At 34.5% G+C, this 19,854-nt stretch overlaps 1 protein-coding gene across 9 annotated transcripts in view; it reads right to left on the reverse strand.

Annotated features, from left to right (window-relative positions):
- Positions 1 to 242: 242 nt before the first annotated feature.
- The window catches only part of MESK2 (misexpression suppressor of KSR 2), a 170,981-nt gene continuing 151,369 nt past the window's right edge, over positions 243 to 19,854 (reverse strand). For 8 of the 9 annotated variants that reach the window (XM_090415106.1, XM_090415110.1, XM_090415108.1 and 5 more), the window contains exons 12-13: positions 5,714 to 5,764; positions 243 to 1,158 (exon numbers count right to left, since the gene is read on the reverse strand). In XM_090415106.1, coding sequence (XP_090271232.1) covers positions 1,004 to 1,158; positions 5,714 to 5,764 — 206 coding nt within the window. In that variant the 3' untranslated portion in view covers positions 243 to 1,003. The remainder of the gene's footprint in view (positions 1,159 to 5,713; positions 5,765 to 19,854) is intronic. The other variant, XM_090415112.1, reaches the window with a different exon arrangement.

The following is a 19,854-nucleotide window of genomic DNA, read 5'->3' on the forward strand; positions in this document are numbered from 1 at the left end:
AATAATATCAGTGTTAGAGTTTAGGGCTGCAAGGTGACAGCAGTTATCTACTCTACTCACACCATCTCTCTCCTGAAAAGCTTTGACAGGATGGCACAGAAGCTGTGAGACTTGCTTCCTCCACCAAATCTTCAAAAAGTTAGTCAGGGCTAAAGGAGCTAGCTAGCTGCTTTTCATCTTGTAAAATAAAATACCGTACAGCAGTACTATTTTTAAAAAAATCAACAAAGAGAAAAATACTATTAACATGAAAAATACTTTATTCAAAATAATTTTACATTTTATTAAATGAGGTTCTGTACCCACTGAGATCTGTGGTAATGCAAAAATTAAATGCACGAAAAATTAAAATATGACTTACAAAATAGCAAGCACTTTATATAAATACATAATCTCTCTTTCTGGAAAATATACTTTGCATGTTTTATATGAACATTCCAGGGCCCCTTGTCATTTATTGAGGTCTTAGAAATATGAAAATGTTCAAATTAAAGATTCTATATATGAACTGGTACACAAGTTAGTATTAATTTTTTTTTAAGCATAAAAATTGAAGTTTTCAAATATTTTATACTTTTTGATGGAAGTAACAGTAAATTTTTAAACCATTCAAATATAAACAAATGGAATACAGACTCAGCAAGTTAGGGAAAAAAAGCAGTATGCAGCAAAGTGGACAACATGTGTAAAAGCCTAAATATATTAAATTATCAAAAGTGTCTCATTTTTACATCAAAACGGTCAACTTGAAAACTTTTCTCTGAAATTTAAAAATGCAGCACCTTTTATTATTATTAAAGAACACACTGCTTTATTACAACACTCTACAAACTGTTAGTGCAAACACTGATTAATCATTTATTTCATCTGCCAGAATTTTATTTTGCTAGAACTATCAAAATTTTGGTAGCAAAGATTGTTCCAGAAGTCTCTCTCTCTCTCTTTTTTTTTTTTTCCCATTTATTTTTTAATTTTGTTTTTGCTCCAGTGAAGACCATGGAACTTAGCAAGTTACATTATGCTCATTAATTGGGTTTTCCACAATGTGGACTTCAGTTTTGCTGTTTTCTTCAGCATTCATTAATGCAGCCTTGGCAGCTTCTTCGTCTAAAGAACTTTGCCGTGATTTCAGCATTTTACGATGTGAAAGTGAAGCAGCTGGAATTAAAAAACAAACAAACATAGATTATATAATTATAATCTAATCCAACAAGTAAAAGGATTAAATATTACATTACTAGAAATATGGAATTCCAATATATAAAAATTTTATATTAGAATCCCATCCAAAACAATGCACTTATGACATTTTATATTAGAATCCCATCCAAAAACAATGCACCTATTGTATACTTAGTACAGTGGATAGGCTAAAGATTAGATATCTGGAAATCCTACTCAAGAGACCAAACACAGAACTTTCTCAAGCCATTTCAGGATTCCAAAGCAGGATGATGATTTTATCGAGGTGGAATGCATTTACCAAATACATTCACAAACATTTACACCCATAGTGGGATCTGAACCTACAGCCTGTCCGTGAAAGTAGATATGCTATCTAGTTGGTCAACATTCATAGAAATATTTATTATCAAGGACCTTCTTGAGAAAAGTTCATCAAGGACTCATACATCACTCACACCACTGTCATACTTTCTCTTAAACTCATTCACACTGATACATTCTTTAACCAATAGGCTTCTACCATATTATCCATCTTTCTCCTGTCTACCATGTCTGCAGTGTTCATACTCTCAACCTGTCCTCAATCTATTCCATAATCCTGATATCAATGTTGTAACTCTTCTTTTGCAGCTTCTTTATTCCCTTGGAACCCAAGATACTAAATCTTTGCACAGCAGTCCAGATGTGGTCATATAAAGGCACCCTTGTAAAGAGGCAAAATGAATTCCTTATCCTTACATGTCAATGTTTATGCCCACATCACAATTATCCTCTGAGTTGTATTTCCAATTTTTGCTATGACCTTTGAACTTCCTATTCACCATTGTAGCATCATCCCACTAATAGAATATGCTGTTGGAAAGCTCATCGTACGAAAGTGCATAACTTTACACTTACTAACATTGAACTGACAGCCATTATCATTTGCCCACCAGTTATTCAAATCATTCTGTAAGCATTTCATATTAGTAGCATACCGGATTGCCTTGCCTATCTTTGCATCATCAGCAAACAATTGAACATCTCCTGTCAGGTCCTTCCTAATAACATTAACATATATATATAGACTGAACAACAATGATACAAACTAGTCATTTAAATCTGGCAGAATCCTCTATATACATTTTCTGATACCTGTCAGCTACCTGACAGGTATCCAAAATCAGTAATTTATATTTGTCCTATATTTTCCAGTTTATGCAACAGTCTTTCATGTGGTATCCTATCAAATACCTTAGCAAAGTCCAACAGTGCTATAGAGTATCTGTTCACTTTATCCAACTGATCCATAACATTACTATAAAATATGAGCAAAAGTAAACTTGTCTTTCAACCTATTTCTATATAGAAATCCTTACCACCACTCCAGAAATGTCGACAGTTGGATACATTTGTGTTTGCACCATTCTCGTGCAATGGGATTATCATACATTCTTTCCAATCCTGTAGGATATTATTATTCAGCCTCCATGGAGTCAAAAGACTTATCGTGGGAGGTCCCTCCTAAGAAACACAAAGTCTATCATACCACTCCTTAAACTCATTGACCATTCTCACCACTCTATCAGGCAATGCATTCCATGGTTCAACCACCCTCCATGCAAAGAAACCATTCCTCACCCTCTTGCTCCCAGTTTACTTTCATAACTTCCAGGGCCCCTTGTCATCACTCCTTCCCGCAGTTCAACCAAGCGAAAGAACCCCTAGTGTCAACTCCATAACCACCTCTCAACAATTTAAAAGTCTCAATCATATCACCTCTCTTTCTTCTTCTATTCACCAAACTCTGCAGTCCACATTCCCTCAGCCAATCCTCATAACTAACACTGTACAGTCCTGAAACCATCTTTATTATCTGCCTTTGTATCCTTTCCACAGTTAATTTATCCCCTTCAAATCCTGGGGACCCAAATCTGAGAACAATAGTCTAAGTGTGGGCTGATCAGAGTCTTATACAATGGATGATAACTCTCTTATCTCTGAAGGTCAGTGTCCTCCTCATTGCAGCAATCCTCTGTGTTACCTTCACCACCTTTGCAATATGTCCCCTAAATTTCAGGTTTCTATCAATCATTGTTTTTTCCTATGAACAGAACCAGTTAAGAAATAGATAAGAAATCACAGATGATAAATCTAATAACCTAGTGCATTCTCTAGCTAGTGTGAAAAATTAATTTAGTTTTCATTTTTATGACTTTTCATCATAATGAGTTTTTAATAGCAATTTTAGTTGAGCAAGGGTTCATGAAGCAAAAAAAAGTACATGAAGTGTTTTTAAAAATCATTAGGAATAAATTGGTACTATGTATATAATACTACTTTATTCCTAATGATTTTTAAAGAAAAGCTGTATACACTCGGATCTCTTTTTTTATGTGTATCTTTTTTGTGCAGTTTTGAAGTTATGGGGTGCATATTTCATGCAAATTCAGGGTTTCCCCATTGTACATAATGAACAACATGTTGCAGTACATTCTGGCGTAATGTGAGTAACGTGCAAGCAGTGAGTGCCCGTGAAGTTTAATTTTGCATGTGAGTAAGAGTAAGTGTTTGTCTTTTCATTATCGTAAGTCTAAATTTTGCTAATTTTTATTTTAAAGATTTAATTTGGCCCAATGGAGGAAAAAAAGCGCCAAAGAAATTGCAATTTTAGATCGCTTAGCAAAAGGAGAGGGATCTATGGTGATTTGCAAATTTTAATTTAGGCGAATCTACTATAAGAGCAATTAAAAAGAAGTTGCAAAAGAAAATCTGTCATTTCTGGCACTAAACTAAGTGCCAAATTATCATCATACTCAAGAGATGCTTTATTAGAAAAAAATAGAACGAGCGTTCATAATTTGGATTGAAGAATTAACTCAAAGAAGAATTCCTATAAGTGGATATTTAATTAAACAAAACGCTCTTCAGTTTTATGAACCGATGAAGCAATTGGAGCCATCTACTTCTGGTTCCCAGGCTGATAAAGAATTTTCGGCTAGCAAAGGATGGCTAACTGGGTTTTTAAAAAGGAATGCACTTCATAACGTAAAGATTACAGCCAAGATTGCAGCAGCAGATGAAGCAGCCAAAAATTTTCAAGAGAAGTTAGCCAAAATTATTGAAGATGGTGGATTATTGTCCCGATCAAGTGGTTAACACTAATGAAACAGGATTGTTTTGGAAGAAAATGCCTAGTTGAACTTACATCACAAAGTCTGAGAAAAAAGCAAGTGGGTTTAAAGCAAGCAAAGATTGAGTAACGTTGTTACTTTGTAGCAATGCATCAGGGGATCAAATGTTGAAACCCCTCCCGTGCTCTAAAAGGCAAACATCTAAAACAGCTGCTGGTACATTGGATGGTTAATACAAAGGCCTGGGTAACAACTGCTGTATTTACTGAATGGTTCAATAATTGCTTTGTACCAGAAGTGGAAACATATATGAAGCAAAAAGCTCTCAATTTTAAAGTTTTATTAATTGTTGACAATGCATTAAAGTCATCCACATTTAGAATATCCAAATGTGCAGGTAGTGTTTTTTCCACCCAATACAACAAGACATTATTCAGCCATTAGATCAAGGCATAATTGCTACTTTTAAAAAATATTATGTTAAGCACGCTTTTCAATTTATATTGGATAAACTAAAAAACGAATCATTAACAGTAACTGACGTTTGGAAAAAATTTTCTATTTTGGACTGTTTAAATCATGTTGCATCTGCTATCGCTAAAATAAGACCACAAACTTTAAATGCCTGCTCTAAAGCAGCTTGGCCCAGATGGGTTGCAAACAGTGCAATCATTCAAACATTTACATTATCAGCTGAAATCATTACTTTGGCACATGAAATTGGTGGAAAAGGTTTTGATACATCTAGCCAGAATGATGTAGACGAATTGCTTGTGGATAATGCCTTAAGTGACGATGATATTATTGGATATCGATTAACTTTAGATATCGTCGAAAATCCAGAAAACTACAGTGAAGCAGAAGAAAAACCTGTCCCCCTCATTGCAAATATAATTTGAGAAGAACTTGAACTGTGCAATAAATTGGAAAATCATTTTCTTGTTAATGACACAAATTCTGAATGAACCCTAATTTTTCAATATAAGTTAGGTCTTTTTTGTGCGATTTTTTATATGCGGTTTTCTGTGGAACATATCTACTGCATAAAAAGAGACTGGACTGTGTGTGTGTGTGTGTAGCTTTTATCTAATGTAAGAAAACATTTACATGACCTATGTGAAAATTAAGGCAATATATAAGCATTTTTATTTATTTTATTTTTTGTGTGGGTGAGAGGTATACTCAAAGAATCTAGGTGTACTAATAAAACTCGTAAAATAAATACATTTTTAAGGGACCAATTTTTATAATGATCAAGTATTCAGCAGAGCTTTTAGAACTATATACAGTTCCTCAAAAATCATATCATATTAGATGTTATGATCCAAAAGAAATAAATAAAAAAAATTACACCACAACCACTTAAGATCCAATAACAAATCAATATGAAATATAATATATAATTTGTAATTTACCTTCACTGTTATAACACGTTGTGGATGACTTGCGGCGGAATTGGTTGAGTGCTTACAAAAAACACTGAGGTTAGTACAACAGTTAACATTTTTTTTAAATATTGAGATGTTTCTATACATGCAGTTAAAGACAATACTTAAAACACAAGCAAGATACTGGCAATTCAAAACTAGCAAAATTCAAAAAGTACTTGTTACAATAAGTAAAACAGTTAGAAGTAAGAAAGTACCAAGTTACAAGTGAATCAAATTAATACTTATATAAAGTCATAATTACAATAATGTAAGAAGAGAAATTATTTTATCTTCATTGATTGATAATTAGGAATTATAACTTACAATTATTGATGAGTTTATCAGCATGGTTATGTGAGTGAAAAGAATTTTAAATACCTCCACTTAAGCAATTTTCTCATATTTCTGTGCTTTTTTTCATTTAAAATAAACAGTCCTTTGCCTCAAAAAAATTGATTACAAGTCAAGATTTTTTTTATTATTATTATTTTTTTTTTTTTTTTGTGGCCAGTAGAAAGGATATTTCAGCCTATTGATTGAGAAAGATTTAAATGATGAGATGACTCATCATCTTGCTGAATATTTAATTCATACCTTTTCTATTTAGATACAAAATAACATCAAACCTGCAAAAGCATTGCTAACCAGTCTATTAAAAGGCAGACTAATCCAAATGGCTAAAATGCTTCAGATCACAGGAGGATGAGCTCAGCATTTTATCTTCATCAACATAAAGATTTGCAATGCTAAAAAATATACTCAGAGCAAGAAGTAAACTGAGATGCACAGCAACTCACTGAAAAATATTATGTCAGACAGGAAAAAACTGTGCTCCCAGAAGAGAGAGCTCATCACAGGTGATAGCCCAGTCACTTTCCCAGGAAAATGGCATATGATAACACTAGTTATCCATAAAACATTGACAATCATTACAGTAATATGCCACCAAAAGCAACTAATAATTTTATAATCTTTTCCTTAATGTATCAGGCTCAATGGCTAGTCACAGTCAAGCAACTTGGCTTCATATAACCATCATTACTGGATGATATGATGGTGGCAATCAATCCTGTTTGTTCTCTGGCCACTCTGCTTTTATCAATTTTGCATGAAGAGCAGCCTGTGTCCAGAGGGAAATCAATCCTTGCATATGGGTCGAATTCCTTGCATATGGGATTCCAGTGAAGGTCTTTCACAAACTAAAGAGCATCACTACTGATTTAGCTTTGTAGGTTCATAAAAACATTTCTATCAAGGCAATTATATATTTTATTATTGTAACTTTGACAAACTATATTACAAACATTTTTAATGAACTAGCAACCTAGCAATAACAGATGTCTCTGCTGGGGGTGGAGTGTCAATTTTTTTATTTTTTTTCAAACTGTATTATGAATTATACTTCCCTTCACAGGTCAGATTAAGAATTAAACTTTAGCAAATGCAAGCTAGCAGAATTAGGAGCATGCTGATTACAGAGGAACCTAGTTTCAATGTGTATGGCATAACAATAGACTTACATGATTTGGTTAACATAAAGGCCACATAACATGCCACAATACAAACTTAATAGTGCATGAAATTAAATTAAAAAATTAAAAGAACAAAAATATTATAATACTTAAGGCTGATAAAGGCAATTCAATTATAATCATGAATACAGCTGATTATATGTCTAGGATTTCATCTTTACTTTCAGATACATCAACTTATACTCCATTAGATTATGACCCTACTTGGATAAAATGTTAAGGAGACCAATAACCTTTTACGTAACATGCTCGTGGGCCTATGGATCTTAATAAAAGGTTGAAATATATGCGCCCCTTAACTCCATGGTTATATGGAATGCCAAAAGTTCACAAGACTAATATTCCTCTTCAGCCTATCGTAGACAGTATTAGTTCACCTACTTATCTGTTATCAAGCACCTGGCTAAAATTTTTAAAGGACATCAGCAATACAGACCTCCTTCATCAAAAACTTGCAACACTTTATAGAAAAACTAGGAGAAATTTTCATCTTACCATCGGACATTCTAGTTGGTCTAGATATTGTATCTTTGTTCACAAATGTTCCTGTGAATGAAGTTATGGCACTTATAGATAATCAGTTCCCTCCTGACATCTCTCAACTATTTAGGCATTGTCTCCAGTCAAATTTTCAGACAGAATGGGAAAATTTACAAGCAGCTATCTGGCCTTACAATGGGAAGCCATCTGTCTCCTCCATATGCTAACTCATTCATGGAAAACTTTCAAAACCTTTTCGTCACATTTACAAATCAAAAGCCTTCACTTTTGTAAAGATACATAGATGATGTATTTATTATCTGGAAATAAGGTGTTGCCAAGTTGCACAATTTTCTTTTGTCCATCAACTGTTTCCGTCATAAAATTAAATTCACTTTGGAACTTGAAAATGAAGGAAAATTACCTTTCCTAGATGTTTTAATTTCAAAAAAAGTAGAAGGAAATCTCTATATATCACAAAAATTAGGTATTATACATACACTCAAGAAATGGGCGATCTCTATTACAAGAGAAGATCTCTATTACAAGAAAAATGAAAGAATTACAGTCTCTATTCTAACTACTGGTGGGCAATGAATATTCTAAGAAAATGGTACAAAGAATACTATTCTCTACTCCTGATCCACAACAAACTCCCAATATTCACTACAGAATATCAGTTTCCATCCCTTATATTGGTAGTCTTTCTATCAAAATTGTCAATCTCATGACATAAGAGTGGTTTTCAAACCCATTGCGATTACACAAGCTTTATTACACTCATAAGAACCATAACCCCTTCTACAAACATCTTGGAGTTTACAATATTCCATGTTCATGTGGCTTTCTTACATAGGATAAACTTCTAGAAGTTTAGAAATAAGACAAAAAGAACATATTGGAGACACAAATAACAACAAAGAAGACTGCTCAGGCCTAATCTCCACTTCTCTCACACTCACCATAATACTGAATGGGACAAGAACTCTATGCCTCTCACAGAGGACAACTTCAATGTCTGCAACATCAAAGACTTATTATTTACAGTATCTCCACTGAGTCTGGAGATTCATCGCAGGAGACCCAAATCAACCATCATAAATCCTTTCATACCTCTTCTTGAATCCATCATCAGGAAACTCACAACCAATTCTGGATCCATTCCACTCACTTACCACTCTCCATGCAAAAAAGTTGCTCTGCACACCCCTACTAACCACACTCTTACACAACTTCCATGGATGGCCCCTAGTTCTCTATTTGTCATATATTGAAAATATTCACTTGCATCAATTTTATAAAACCCCTTTAATATCTTAAAAGTTTCTATCATGTCTCCTCTTTTCTGCCTATCAACTACACTTTGTAACCGACCAACCTATTCAACCTATCCTCATAGGGAGTATTCCACAGACTTGTTACCATCTTGGTCACTCATCTCTGAATCTTTTCAACCACCTCCTGGTCACCAAATATGCGTGTGCAGTAGTCAAGATGTGGCCTTATAAAGAGGAATAATAACTTCCTGATCTTTACTTGTTAGCACATTTTTCAACATCCAAGTAACTGAACTTTTAACTCTTTGTCCACCATTATCCCCAAGTTCCCTAGCCTCATCAATTTCCTGCAAACCAATATCATCAATATGATACACCATATGCACCAATGAAGAGAATAGAGAAAAATACAGAGCACTGAAAAATAAAGTTGATAACCTATGCAAAAAAGTCAAAGAAAAATGGTTAGAAGAAAAAGCTAAGAGATGCCAAGAAGCATACCAATAAAACAACCTAAAAGTCTTCCATGACACTATAAGAGAAATTACAAAGGAATTCTCAGCAAAAGCAGTAACAATGATAAACAACAAGATGACTAAAATTGGGAATAGTGAAGATATAAGAGAAATCTAGTCAATGTAGTTTTGTAGGAAACAAAACTACAATGCGAGCAATAGAAGAAAATAACGACGACCCAAAAATTTTACAACTAGTAGTTAGATATGCAATAAAACAGATGAAAAACAATAAAGCACCAGGCATTGATACTATCCCTACTGAACTGTGGTCATATGGAGGCAGCACATCAATAGAATATTTAACAACCCTATTCAATAAAATACTACAAACAGGAGAGATCCCAGATGATTGGAGAACTGAAAAGATCATCCAATATACAAGAAAGGAGACAAAAGAGACTGCTGAAATTACAGACCAATCAATTTACTCTCCCTAACCTATAAAATATTCGTAAGAATTATACAAAATAGATTAAAAAACACCTATGAAGAACTGATAGGCATAGTACAAGCTGGTTTCCGAGGAAACTATTCAACAATAGACCAGATTTTCACATTGCACCAACCAGCAGAGCTCAGCTGGGAAGACCATAAAGAACTCTATTGTTGTTTTGTGGATTTTAAAACAAGCTTTTGATAGCATCAACAGAGAAATCCTTCTTAAAGTTCTACTAGAAAAAGCAATACGCAAATATATAATACAGTTTCTGATAAAATATTACTCTAAGACAAATGCAATAATTAAAAAGGACACACTCACAAAGAACCCATACAGATCCAAAAAGGAGTAATGCAAGGATGCCAATTATCCCCATTCAACATATATCTAGACGAAGTTGTAAAGGCAATAGACAATGAGCCCAGAATCAATGTCAATGGTTTAAACATAAATAATATCAAATATGATGATCTCATCTTTATTGCAAGAACCCCAAATGAACTACAAAGGTTGATAAACAAGCTAACCGAAACCTGTGAAACATATGACATGACAATAAATATACAAAAGTGATGAAAATAGGGAGGAACAGAACTACCATCTCAGCCACCCTAAATGGAGAACAAGTAGACAATAATAAATTTAGTTTTTTGCAGACATGTACTTTGCATTATGGGAGATACTAAGACAAGTAGTGATGAGAGCTTGGTCAACCTTCACCACGAGTTGCCTCAGTCCTGAAGATACTTCAGGTGCAGACTTTGTTTGCTTACACTTGGATAAAGGATTAAACTAAATTTATTATTGTCTAACCAAGTGGGGAAAAAACTTCCAACAAGTAGACAACTTCATGTATCTTGGATCGAAACTAACAGAAACAATAGATGAACTCAAAACAATCAAACACAGAATAGTGATAGCATGGACCACCATGGGAAAATTACAGAAAATCTGGAAAACAAACAAGATATCTAAGCAAGCCCAAATCAAATTATGATCATCATCATCATCAAATTCCTGCCATGTACCCTCAAGGGGTGTACAGGATATGACAGTACTACATGAAAAAATTACATCATTACTAACTTCCTATCTACAATTTTCCTCCAAATCAGTCTGTTACTTGTCAAGACTCCAACATTATCAGATCTTATATTTCTATCGTCTAAGGCACTTTGTACCGTATCAATCCACCTATATCTTGGACTTCCTCTGGGTCGTTTTCCTGCCAACCTGGCAAAGAACACTTGTTTTGCTAATCTTTCCTCTCCCATTCTATTTAAGTGACCATACCACCTGAGATTAGCTCTGCTAATGCATTCCTGGATGCTGACAATGTCAAGTTCTTTCCTAATATCCTCATTTTTAATATGATATTGCCATTGATGCCATCTGTTCACGCCTCTAATCTTTCTCAGGACTCTCATATCTGCGGTCTCTAGTCTTTGGTCAAGTGTTTTACTTCTGACCCAGCTCTCAGATCCATAAGTTAAAACTGGTTTGAACACTGTCTTGTATACAGCTAATTTAGTGTTCCGACTAATTTCTTTCTTATTCCATATGAATTTATTCAATTGACTTCCCACCATACCAGCTTTGCTGATTCTGTTGTCTATTTCTATATTTAATTTACCATCTTCAGTAAAAATCGTGCCTAAGTAGCTGAAATGTTTTACTTGTTCCACAGGTTCTCCATTCACAACACAGCTGACATTTTCAATGATTCTGCCTATTTTCATTGTCTTTGTCTTTTTACTGCTGACCTTCATACCAAATCTATTACAACAGCAATTCAATTTAGTCAGAGAATTTTGCAGACCTGTAGCGGATTTATTTAGAAGTATAACATCATCCGCATAAAGCAAAGAGCTGACATTAACATCTCCAATTTTGATATCAGGTTTAATACCACATTCCTTCATAATGTGATCCATATAGATAATGAATAACAGAGGGGATAATGTACATCCTTGTCTCACACCAGATTTCACATTAAACCATCTTCCTGTACTTCCTTCAATTCTAACTGCTGACTTACAACTCAAATAAAGACTAAGTATTGCTTGATATAATGCCCCATTGCCACCATATAACTGCAGCATATTGAATAGCTTCTCTCTTGGCACCTTGTCATATGCCTTTTCCAAATCGACAAAACTTAAATACAGATCTTTGTTATATTCCCATGCTTTCTCGACTATTTGTCATAAAGTGAAGATCTGATACTGACAGCCTCTATTTGGCCTGAATCCAGCTTGTTCTTCACCAAGCTTTTCTTCCACAATTCTTCTCAACCGTTTCTCAAGTATACTTGCATAGATCTTGCCAGGGACACTCAGTAGGGAAATACCTCTGTAATTCTCACATTCAGTTTTATTTCCCTTTTTATATATGGGTACTATGAGAGCTCTACTCCAATCATCGGGAATTCGTCCCTCTAACCAGGCTTTCTGAACTATGCAGTGCAGCCACTGTAAGACTCTTATACCACCATACTTCAGCATTTCTGGTCGAATTTCATCTACTCCTGCTGCCTTTCCACATTTCAAGACTTTGATGGCTTTTTCTACTTCAAGTATGGATATGTATTCCTGACTGCATGCCTGGTCAGTGTTTTTTATCACTGTGCTGTCATCACTGCTTGTTTCATTTAGCAGTTTTTCAAAGTAATTACTCCATACTTCAAGGATATCTTTTTCTCCTGTTTTCATGTCACCTTTATCATCTCTAATTCCTTTTACAGCACTCTTTCCTCCATTCTTAAGCCTCTTCAACAACCTCCAGAATATTTTGCCACCTTCTTGATATTTATTTTCTATATTCTTGCAAAGTCCTCCCATGACTTTTGTTTAGCTAGTTTTACACAGTGTTTAGCATTCTTGCATTTGTCTCTATATTCTCTAAGAGCACAAGCTGACTTATTTGACAGGAAATTTTGGTATGCTTTCTTCTTTTCCTTCACTGCCTCTTTAACTTCCTGTGTCCACCAGGGAGTTCTGATTTTTTTATCCTTGCACACAACCTCACCACATGCCTCTCTGGCAGAATCAATCAATGTTTTCTTCAGAGTTTGCCACTGAATCTCCAAGGTTTGATTCCTGTTCTCAAACTCTTTCATTTTCTTTTCAATAATCTTTTATAATCAAATTATAAGAATCAATAATTATGCCAACAGTCATCTATGGAGCAGAAGCGTGGACAATTAAGAAAAGAGAGGAGAAAAAACTGCTGCCTTTTGAAATGAAATGCTTAAGAAAAATAAATAGAAGAACAAGTTGGATAGAAAAGAAAACAAATAGCACAGTCACACAAGAATTATTGTATAAAAAGTCAATAATAGAAAAAATTAGAAAACAACAACTGAGATAGTTTGGCCACACTGTACACATGGACACAGACAGACTTCCTAACATCCTAATCAATACTTTTCCAACTGAAAAAAGAAGACCAAGAATTACCTGGCTAAAATTAATAAAGAACATCTCGCGATGCAGAACACATAAGGAACTTTTTCAAACAGCAAGGAATAGAGAACACTGGAAGATCCTGCTCAAGAGAAGACTCAATCCGTCTTAGAAGAGAAGAAGAAGAAATATGCAACCTTAACCTGAAGTGCATAACCTTACATTTTGCAACATTAAATTGACAATCATTATCCTTTGACCACAATGCCAATTTATTTAAATCATTCTGCAGGAATGATTTAAATGAGTTGCTTTTGTCACTTTATCAACTATTGCTCTCCCCAGTTTTGCATTATCAGCAAACAACTGAATATCTCCTCTTGAATCTTTCCCTGTGTCATTGATATACAAATTAAAGAGTAGTGGCCCTAGTATTGAACCCTGAGGCACTCCACCAGTAACCATCATTCTCCTAGACTCCAATCCACCATATATTACTTTCTGGTGTCTGTCTGTCAGTCAGTCATCACCTATCCATGCTACTAGCCTCATATCCATTCCCATCCTCTTAGAATCTACGATGGTTATCCACTCACAAGGCACACTCAACAGAACACAAGGAATGATTCTATGTGATATTTGGAAGTTGCTTATTAGATCCTTCTGCATGTCAGATTTAAACTTTTCTGCCAACTATTGCACACATTCACTGATAAACAATGACTGTTCAAAGCTTCCATGTGTTTTCTGTGTTTTACTTTTGGGTAATGGTTCCTACATATTCTGTTTTTTAGTTATGTAATGGTTTACATTTACCTCTTTACTGTATTTTTTTTTTGTTCTTCCTCTAACAGCATATGTTGCAAAACTAGCCAATATAATCATCTGTAATATTATAGCCTAATAAAACCTGGTGTCAGTTATTTAAAATCACAAAATGCACTTGTTTAATTAACCCTTTGTTATCCACTCACAAGGCACACTCAACAGAACACAAGGAATGATTCTATGTGATATTTGGAAGTTGCTTATTAGATCCTTCTGCATGTCAGATTTAAACTTTTCTGCCAACTATTGCACACATTCACTGATAAACAATGACTGTTCAAAGCTTCCATGTGTTTTCTGTGTTTTACTTTTGGGTAATGGTTCCTACATATTCTGTTTTTTAGTTATGTAATGGTTTACATTTACCTCTTTACTGTATTTTTTTTTTGTTCTTCCTCTAACAGCATATGTTGCAAAACTAGCCAATATAATCATCTGTAATATTATAGCCTAATAAAACCTGGTGTCAGTTATTTAAAATCACAAAATGCACTTGTTTAATTAACCCTTTCACTGCAAAGCTTAAGTTATCGAGTGTTTTAAAAATGGTATCCTAGCTGAACACAAGTATTCTTGAGTGCAGAATATTGGTCAACAGGGTGCTTTTGTATTTATTACATTTCACCAAGTACCTAGCCTCATCAATTTCCTGCAAACCAATGCCATCAATATGATACATCATATGCAATCTTTAACATTCAAAACCCCTCAAGGCAAACTGATTGTACAAATTGAAACCTATAATTTTTTTTATCCCTCTGAAAATATTTGCATAGATGAGTTTAGTATTATTCAAGAGTCATCGCTTCTTTATTTACTTCATCCATCAAAAAGACATTGACTTGGCATGAAAATTTACATATTAATAATGTGATTGCTAGACAGTATATATAATTGACTTCGTTGTTACATACAAATACAGATATAGGTCCAAAATGTGAATTTGGGATTTCTTTGGAATAGCACAAACATTCATGGTGCACTATTCACAAAAAAGTGACATACTTGGTGGATAGACAACTGATATTCGAGGCCTCACCTTTATGATTGGTTGCACAAAAACAACTGCATGTAGAACAGTTAGGAAAACTGAAAAGAGATTAATGAAATAAAGACCAAAATTCCCAGATAAATTAAAAAAGAGACAGGTAGAGGCAAAACATACTGATAACATGCTGACCACACTTCATGAAAATAGCATGAAATTATTATGAAAGAGGCAGGCAGCCCAATGAGGCAATAATGAAGCCTCACTATGTAATAGAATATAATAATCATTATATAATAGAATACAATAAGAATATGGGAGCATTTGACAAGTCAAATATGATAAATTCTGTTGAATTTGTGCATAAGGCCTTGAAGTTCTTTTTAACCTCCTGGTCACGACAGTTCTAAATTCTGACAATGTAAAACAAAGAAAAACATAAGATTAAAAAATGTTTTCAAAACTTGCAAACACCAATAGAGACTATTAAAATGTGCATTTATTGCCTACTGACCAAACCCCACTAGAATGATACTTCCCATCTTTGGTTCTACCAACATCAAAAAATAAAAATCCCACTAAATATTGTCATGTGTGTGTTCAAACATCTCACCTGAAAAAAAGAAAAGGAGGGAGAGAGAGAAAGGATGTGTGACACGTAGCATTGCCCTCTGTGTATACTCATTTTGAAAAATATAATAAACGAGTAGATTTTAAAAGGAAGACAGATTTAATGCAGAATAGTCTGTATAATACAGACCCAATGACCAAGAATTTGATATAACAATTTCTAACAATCACAATTTTTTTTTTTAATACATTCGCTCCTTGGGCATAGTTTGTTACTGCATGGCAAGCACTTTCCCTTCTTCAAGGTCAATACGAGTAATCAGTACGAAGTCAGTAATCGACATACGAGAATATTCGTAGTTGGCTTGTGAGGCTCATATACCAACTACAAGTATACTCGTAGTTGGCAGTGAACATGTTAATGGTGAGCCCATACACAAGAGGTTGGTTGGTCAACCCATAGTATATTATTATAGATAAGCTTATATGTTGGTTACACATAGCTTTTAATTTTTCAGGAAATGGCAACATATACTAGAATATTAATTATAAAACCTTTAATCAATATTATTCTATATTTCGGCAATGTTACATTGCCATCACCAGGGATCACAAAAAAAAAAATAACAATGTTATGTGCATGCAGGCACTAACAATGAAGAAATGAGACTGAATAAATGCAACAGAAGTTTGTAGAATTTCTGTTTGTAGAATTTTCCTTGGCAAACAAAATAGCCTGAGTTCATGATAAACTGAAATATGACTGACATATTGGGAGGAAAATATGGCTTGGATGAGGTCTAAGTGAGACACTGTTGAATAAGGAGGATACATCAAAACTGACCATTATGTTAGTGTTGAACGATCCTTTCTGACATCTTGAATGCTTCAGCAGACAGAGAATTTCAGAGAATATGTTGGAACATTAAGAAATTTGAAAGTCTACAAAAAATCTCAGCTTCCAAACCTCAACTACCTCCTAACATGGTAATTAACCTATTTTTCCTTATCCTGAAGCAACTTGCTTACTCGCATGGCCATAACTTTGCAATAGCAACTAAGAAAATTCTGGCAGAGGAAATAATGATACAAGTAGAACAAGGTATCTGCAGGCTTCCCAATCATATTGCCAACATCAGACTGGATGTAGCCAGTGTTTTCACCCAAGTTAAACCACCAAAAAAGCAACTATCAAAATAAGAATTTTAAGCTCTGCAAGAGATAAAAAGCAACAACAGAATAATAATTACCAAAGCAGTAATTATTAATTTGGTAGTTAATCTTATAATTCCAGATACCCTGGGGTGTCTGGAGTTATAAGATTAACTATCAAACATCCATAAACAGAATGTGCCATTACATCTCATTGTGGATGACAATGATTCGCCCACATACAAATTAGCCAAAGTGCTCACACAATATACTGGCGACACATCCTCACATATAAAAAACCCAGCCCACTTTAACACCAGTATTGAAAACATCACTCGAATACACTGATGTTTCCTCTTTATTCACCAATGTCCCACTCAAAGCTACCTCAGACCTTGACCTCATCCAAGCCATATTTCCTCCTGATATCTCAACCCTATTTCGATTCACCATGAACTCAGGTTATTTCATTTGGCAAGGAAAATTCTACAAACAGATAAAGGGGACTGCCATGAGTTCTCTACTCTCTCCATCCCTGGTTAACTTCTTTATGGAGACCTCTGAAGAAAAAGCCTTAAACTCTACCCCACATAAATCCGCTGTCTGGCTATGCTACGTGGATGATGTGTTCTCTATTTGGCCATATACTCCATAATTTCTTAACACACCTAAACAATCAACACCCCCATGATCTTTACCTTGGAAAAGGAAAACAACAAGTCTCCCATTCCTAGAAACTCGGATTACATGTCAGCCTGATAGATCCTTGGCATTCTCTGTTTACAGAAAACCTACACATATAGGTAGACACATTCACCAGCAGTCATCCCCCCCCCCCAAATATGAGATTATAAAAACCCTATATAACAGGGCAAAATTAATCAGTTCGGATAACAATGCCCTAACCACTGAACTTGACCATATCCTTAACACTTTCTTAGCCAAATGGCTACAGCCTCACAAAATATTAAAACTGTAACTCAAACCCCCTTCGCTCCCTCCCTCCCTCCCACCCAAAGCAGAGATTACTCAAAATCTCTCATCATTTTATATGCTATTTTTTAATTTAAATTATGAAAAAAAAAAAAGTTGTGAAAACAAGTCAGTAAGGATAGTTTTGCTGGAGTCTATCTCAGCAGTGAAAAAGGTTAAGGTTATATATTTGATATACTTTTGATGTTGATATCTTTCATACAGCAACATCTCATAGTTTTTTTTTTTTAAATGTAATTCCTATGCAAAAATCCTACGTATTCCGCAACATTTTTATTGTACTTCATCAAAGACAAAGTTCTCTTTGCCTTTGATGAAGCTAGATCAGGTCAAAGTTCTCTTTTGACACATCACAACTGCTATATAAACAAACTTAAGCATAAACAGCGCAAGATAAAAACACATATCAAATATAAAAACAGACTGTGAACTTGTTTGTCCCATAAGAACAGTTGTATATACAATTTTTGCAGAGGGCACAGTGCTTTTGGAGATTATAGCAGTGATGTAATTTTGTTTACACCAAAGTGTAATCCTGTAACATTCTTGACATAAAGAATGTATGACAGAATTAGTGAAGGAGCAGATATCTTTTTCAAATCACAGTACTAGTGCCTCGTATTTTAGTAATGGCTTGACACGGTATAGTTCATGGGTATAGTCTTTGAGATACTGGAATTCTTTTGTTTCTTTATGGTTTCATCATTAATATTGCTAGCCCTCGTATTTAGTCTAAATTAGGCTTTTCTTTTGTGATCAGTCAATGATGCGATTGTATGTCTTCTTTTCTATTAACAATGAATGCTGATCTATTAGTGGAATTCCAGTGCAGGTCTGTTACTTCTTTCCCAGTAACTGTAACAATCAGTGAAAATCAGTTTTCCTTTAATTCTAAGGGGAAGTGGATTTTTAGTGATATATAAATAATCATCTAAAAATCCAGTTCAATCATCAATGCTCGAAACTCTCTGACTGTGGATAGGGGCGTGGCAGCGATATGTGCAATGCACATAGGCGCCAAAGAGAGGAAATACTTAAAAAAACGTTTTTTTTTTAAGTTATTTTTTTATTGAGGGGGGGATAGGGGCGGCAACTAAAGTTTTGCACACAGGCGCGCCCCTGACTGCGGACTAAATATATTCTTGTATAAAGATATTCACTGAACTTCACACACAAAATCAAGGACTATCAAAGTATACCTAATGATCTGTTAGCAAGTTTTGATGTTAAAAGTCACTTCACAAATGTTCTATTCTACTGAGAGCTGAGCCCTTAGAATTTCTGCAAAAATTATTTCTACCAGAGAGACTGTAAACTTTTTTGCCTAATCATATTAAAAATTCTTGGTCGTCAAAAAGTTGCTTTCTATATGATAACAAGGATTATGATCAAAAGAAAGGTTGGTCATGGAATTAGAACACTCTCACTCACTCCATAGTAAATTTCTTTAATGAAAACTCTGAAGAGAAAGACAGCATAACTTAGATATGCAAATGATGCATCAGCTTTCAGCATTAACATCATCTACCCAGTTGCCATTCCACATTTCTGATTTCCAATTTGGCTCATACAATTGACTCTCACTATATCAAACAAACAAGTCCTGAAGACCACAGGCACAGTAGTGAGCTAGCAAACTATTCTTGCTGGAAGTTTTCCCATTTGGTTATACTATGAATTAAAGATGCCAAAAAATTATATTTTTGGTTTAATCCTTTATCCAAGTGTAAGCAAACAAAGTTTGCACCTGAAGTAACTTCAGGACTGAGCAACTTGTATATAGAAGCAAATGACTTAACTTTGCATTATGGGATACTTGCCTTAGTATCCCACCTTTTGGCTACTCGCATATATGGAAATGACTTATGCATTACTTCAACCTTGGTATCACTTCTATGTTTGGCTCCCACTGAGATATGTTTCATCTATACAGGGGCGAATGCTG

The sequence above is a fragment of the Typopeltis vanoorti genome, chromosome 26 (genome assembly GCF_054136105.1).
Source record: "Typopeltis vanoorti isolate ZY-2024b chromosome 26, IOZ_Tvanoo_1.0, whole genome shotgun sequence".
Classification (NCBI taxonomy): Eukaryota; Metazoa; Arthropoda; class Arachnida; order Uropygi; family Thelyphonidae; genus Typopeltis; species Typopeltis vanoorti.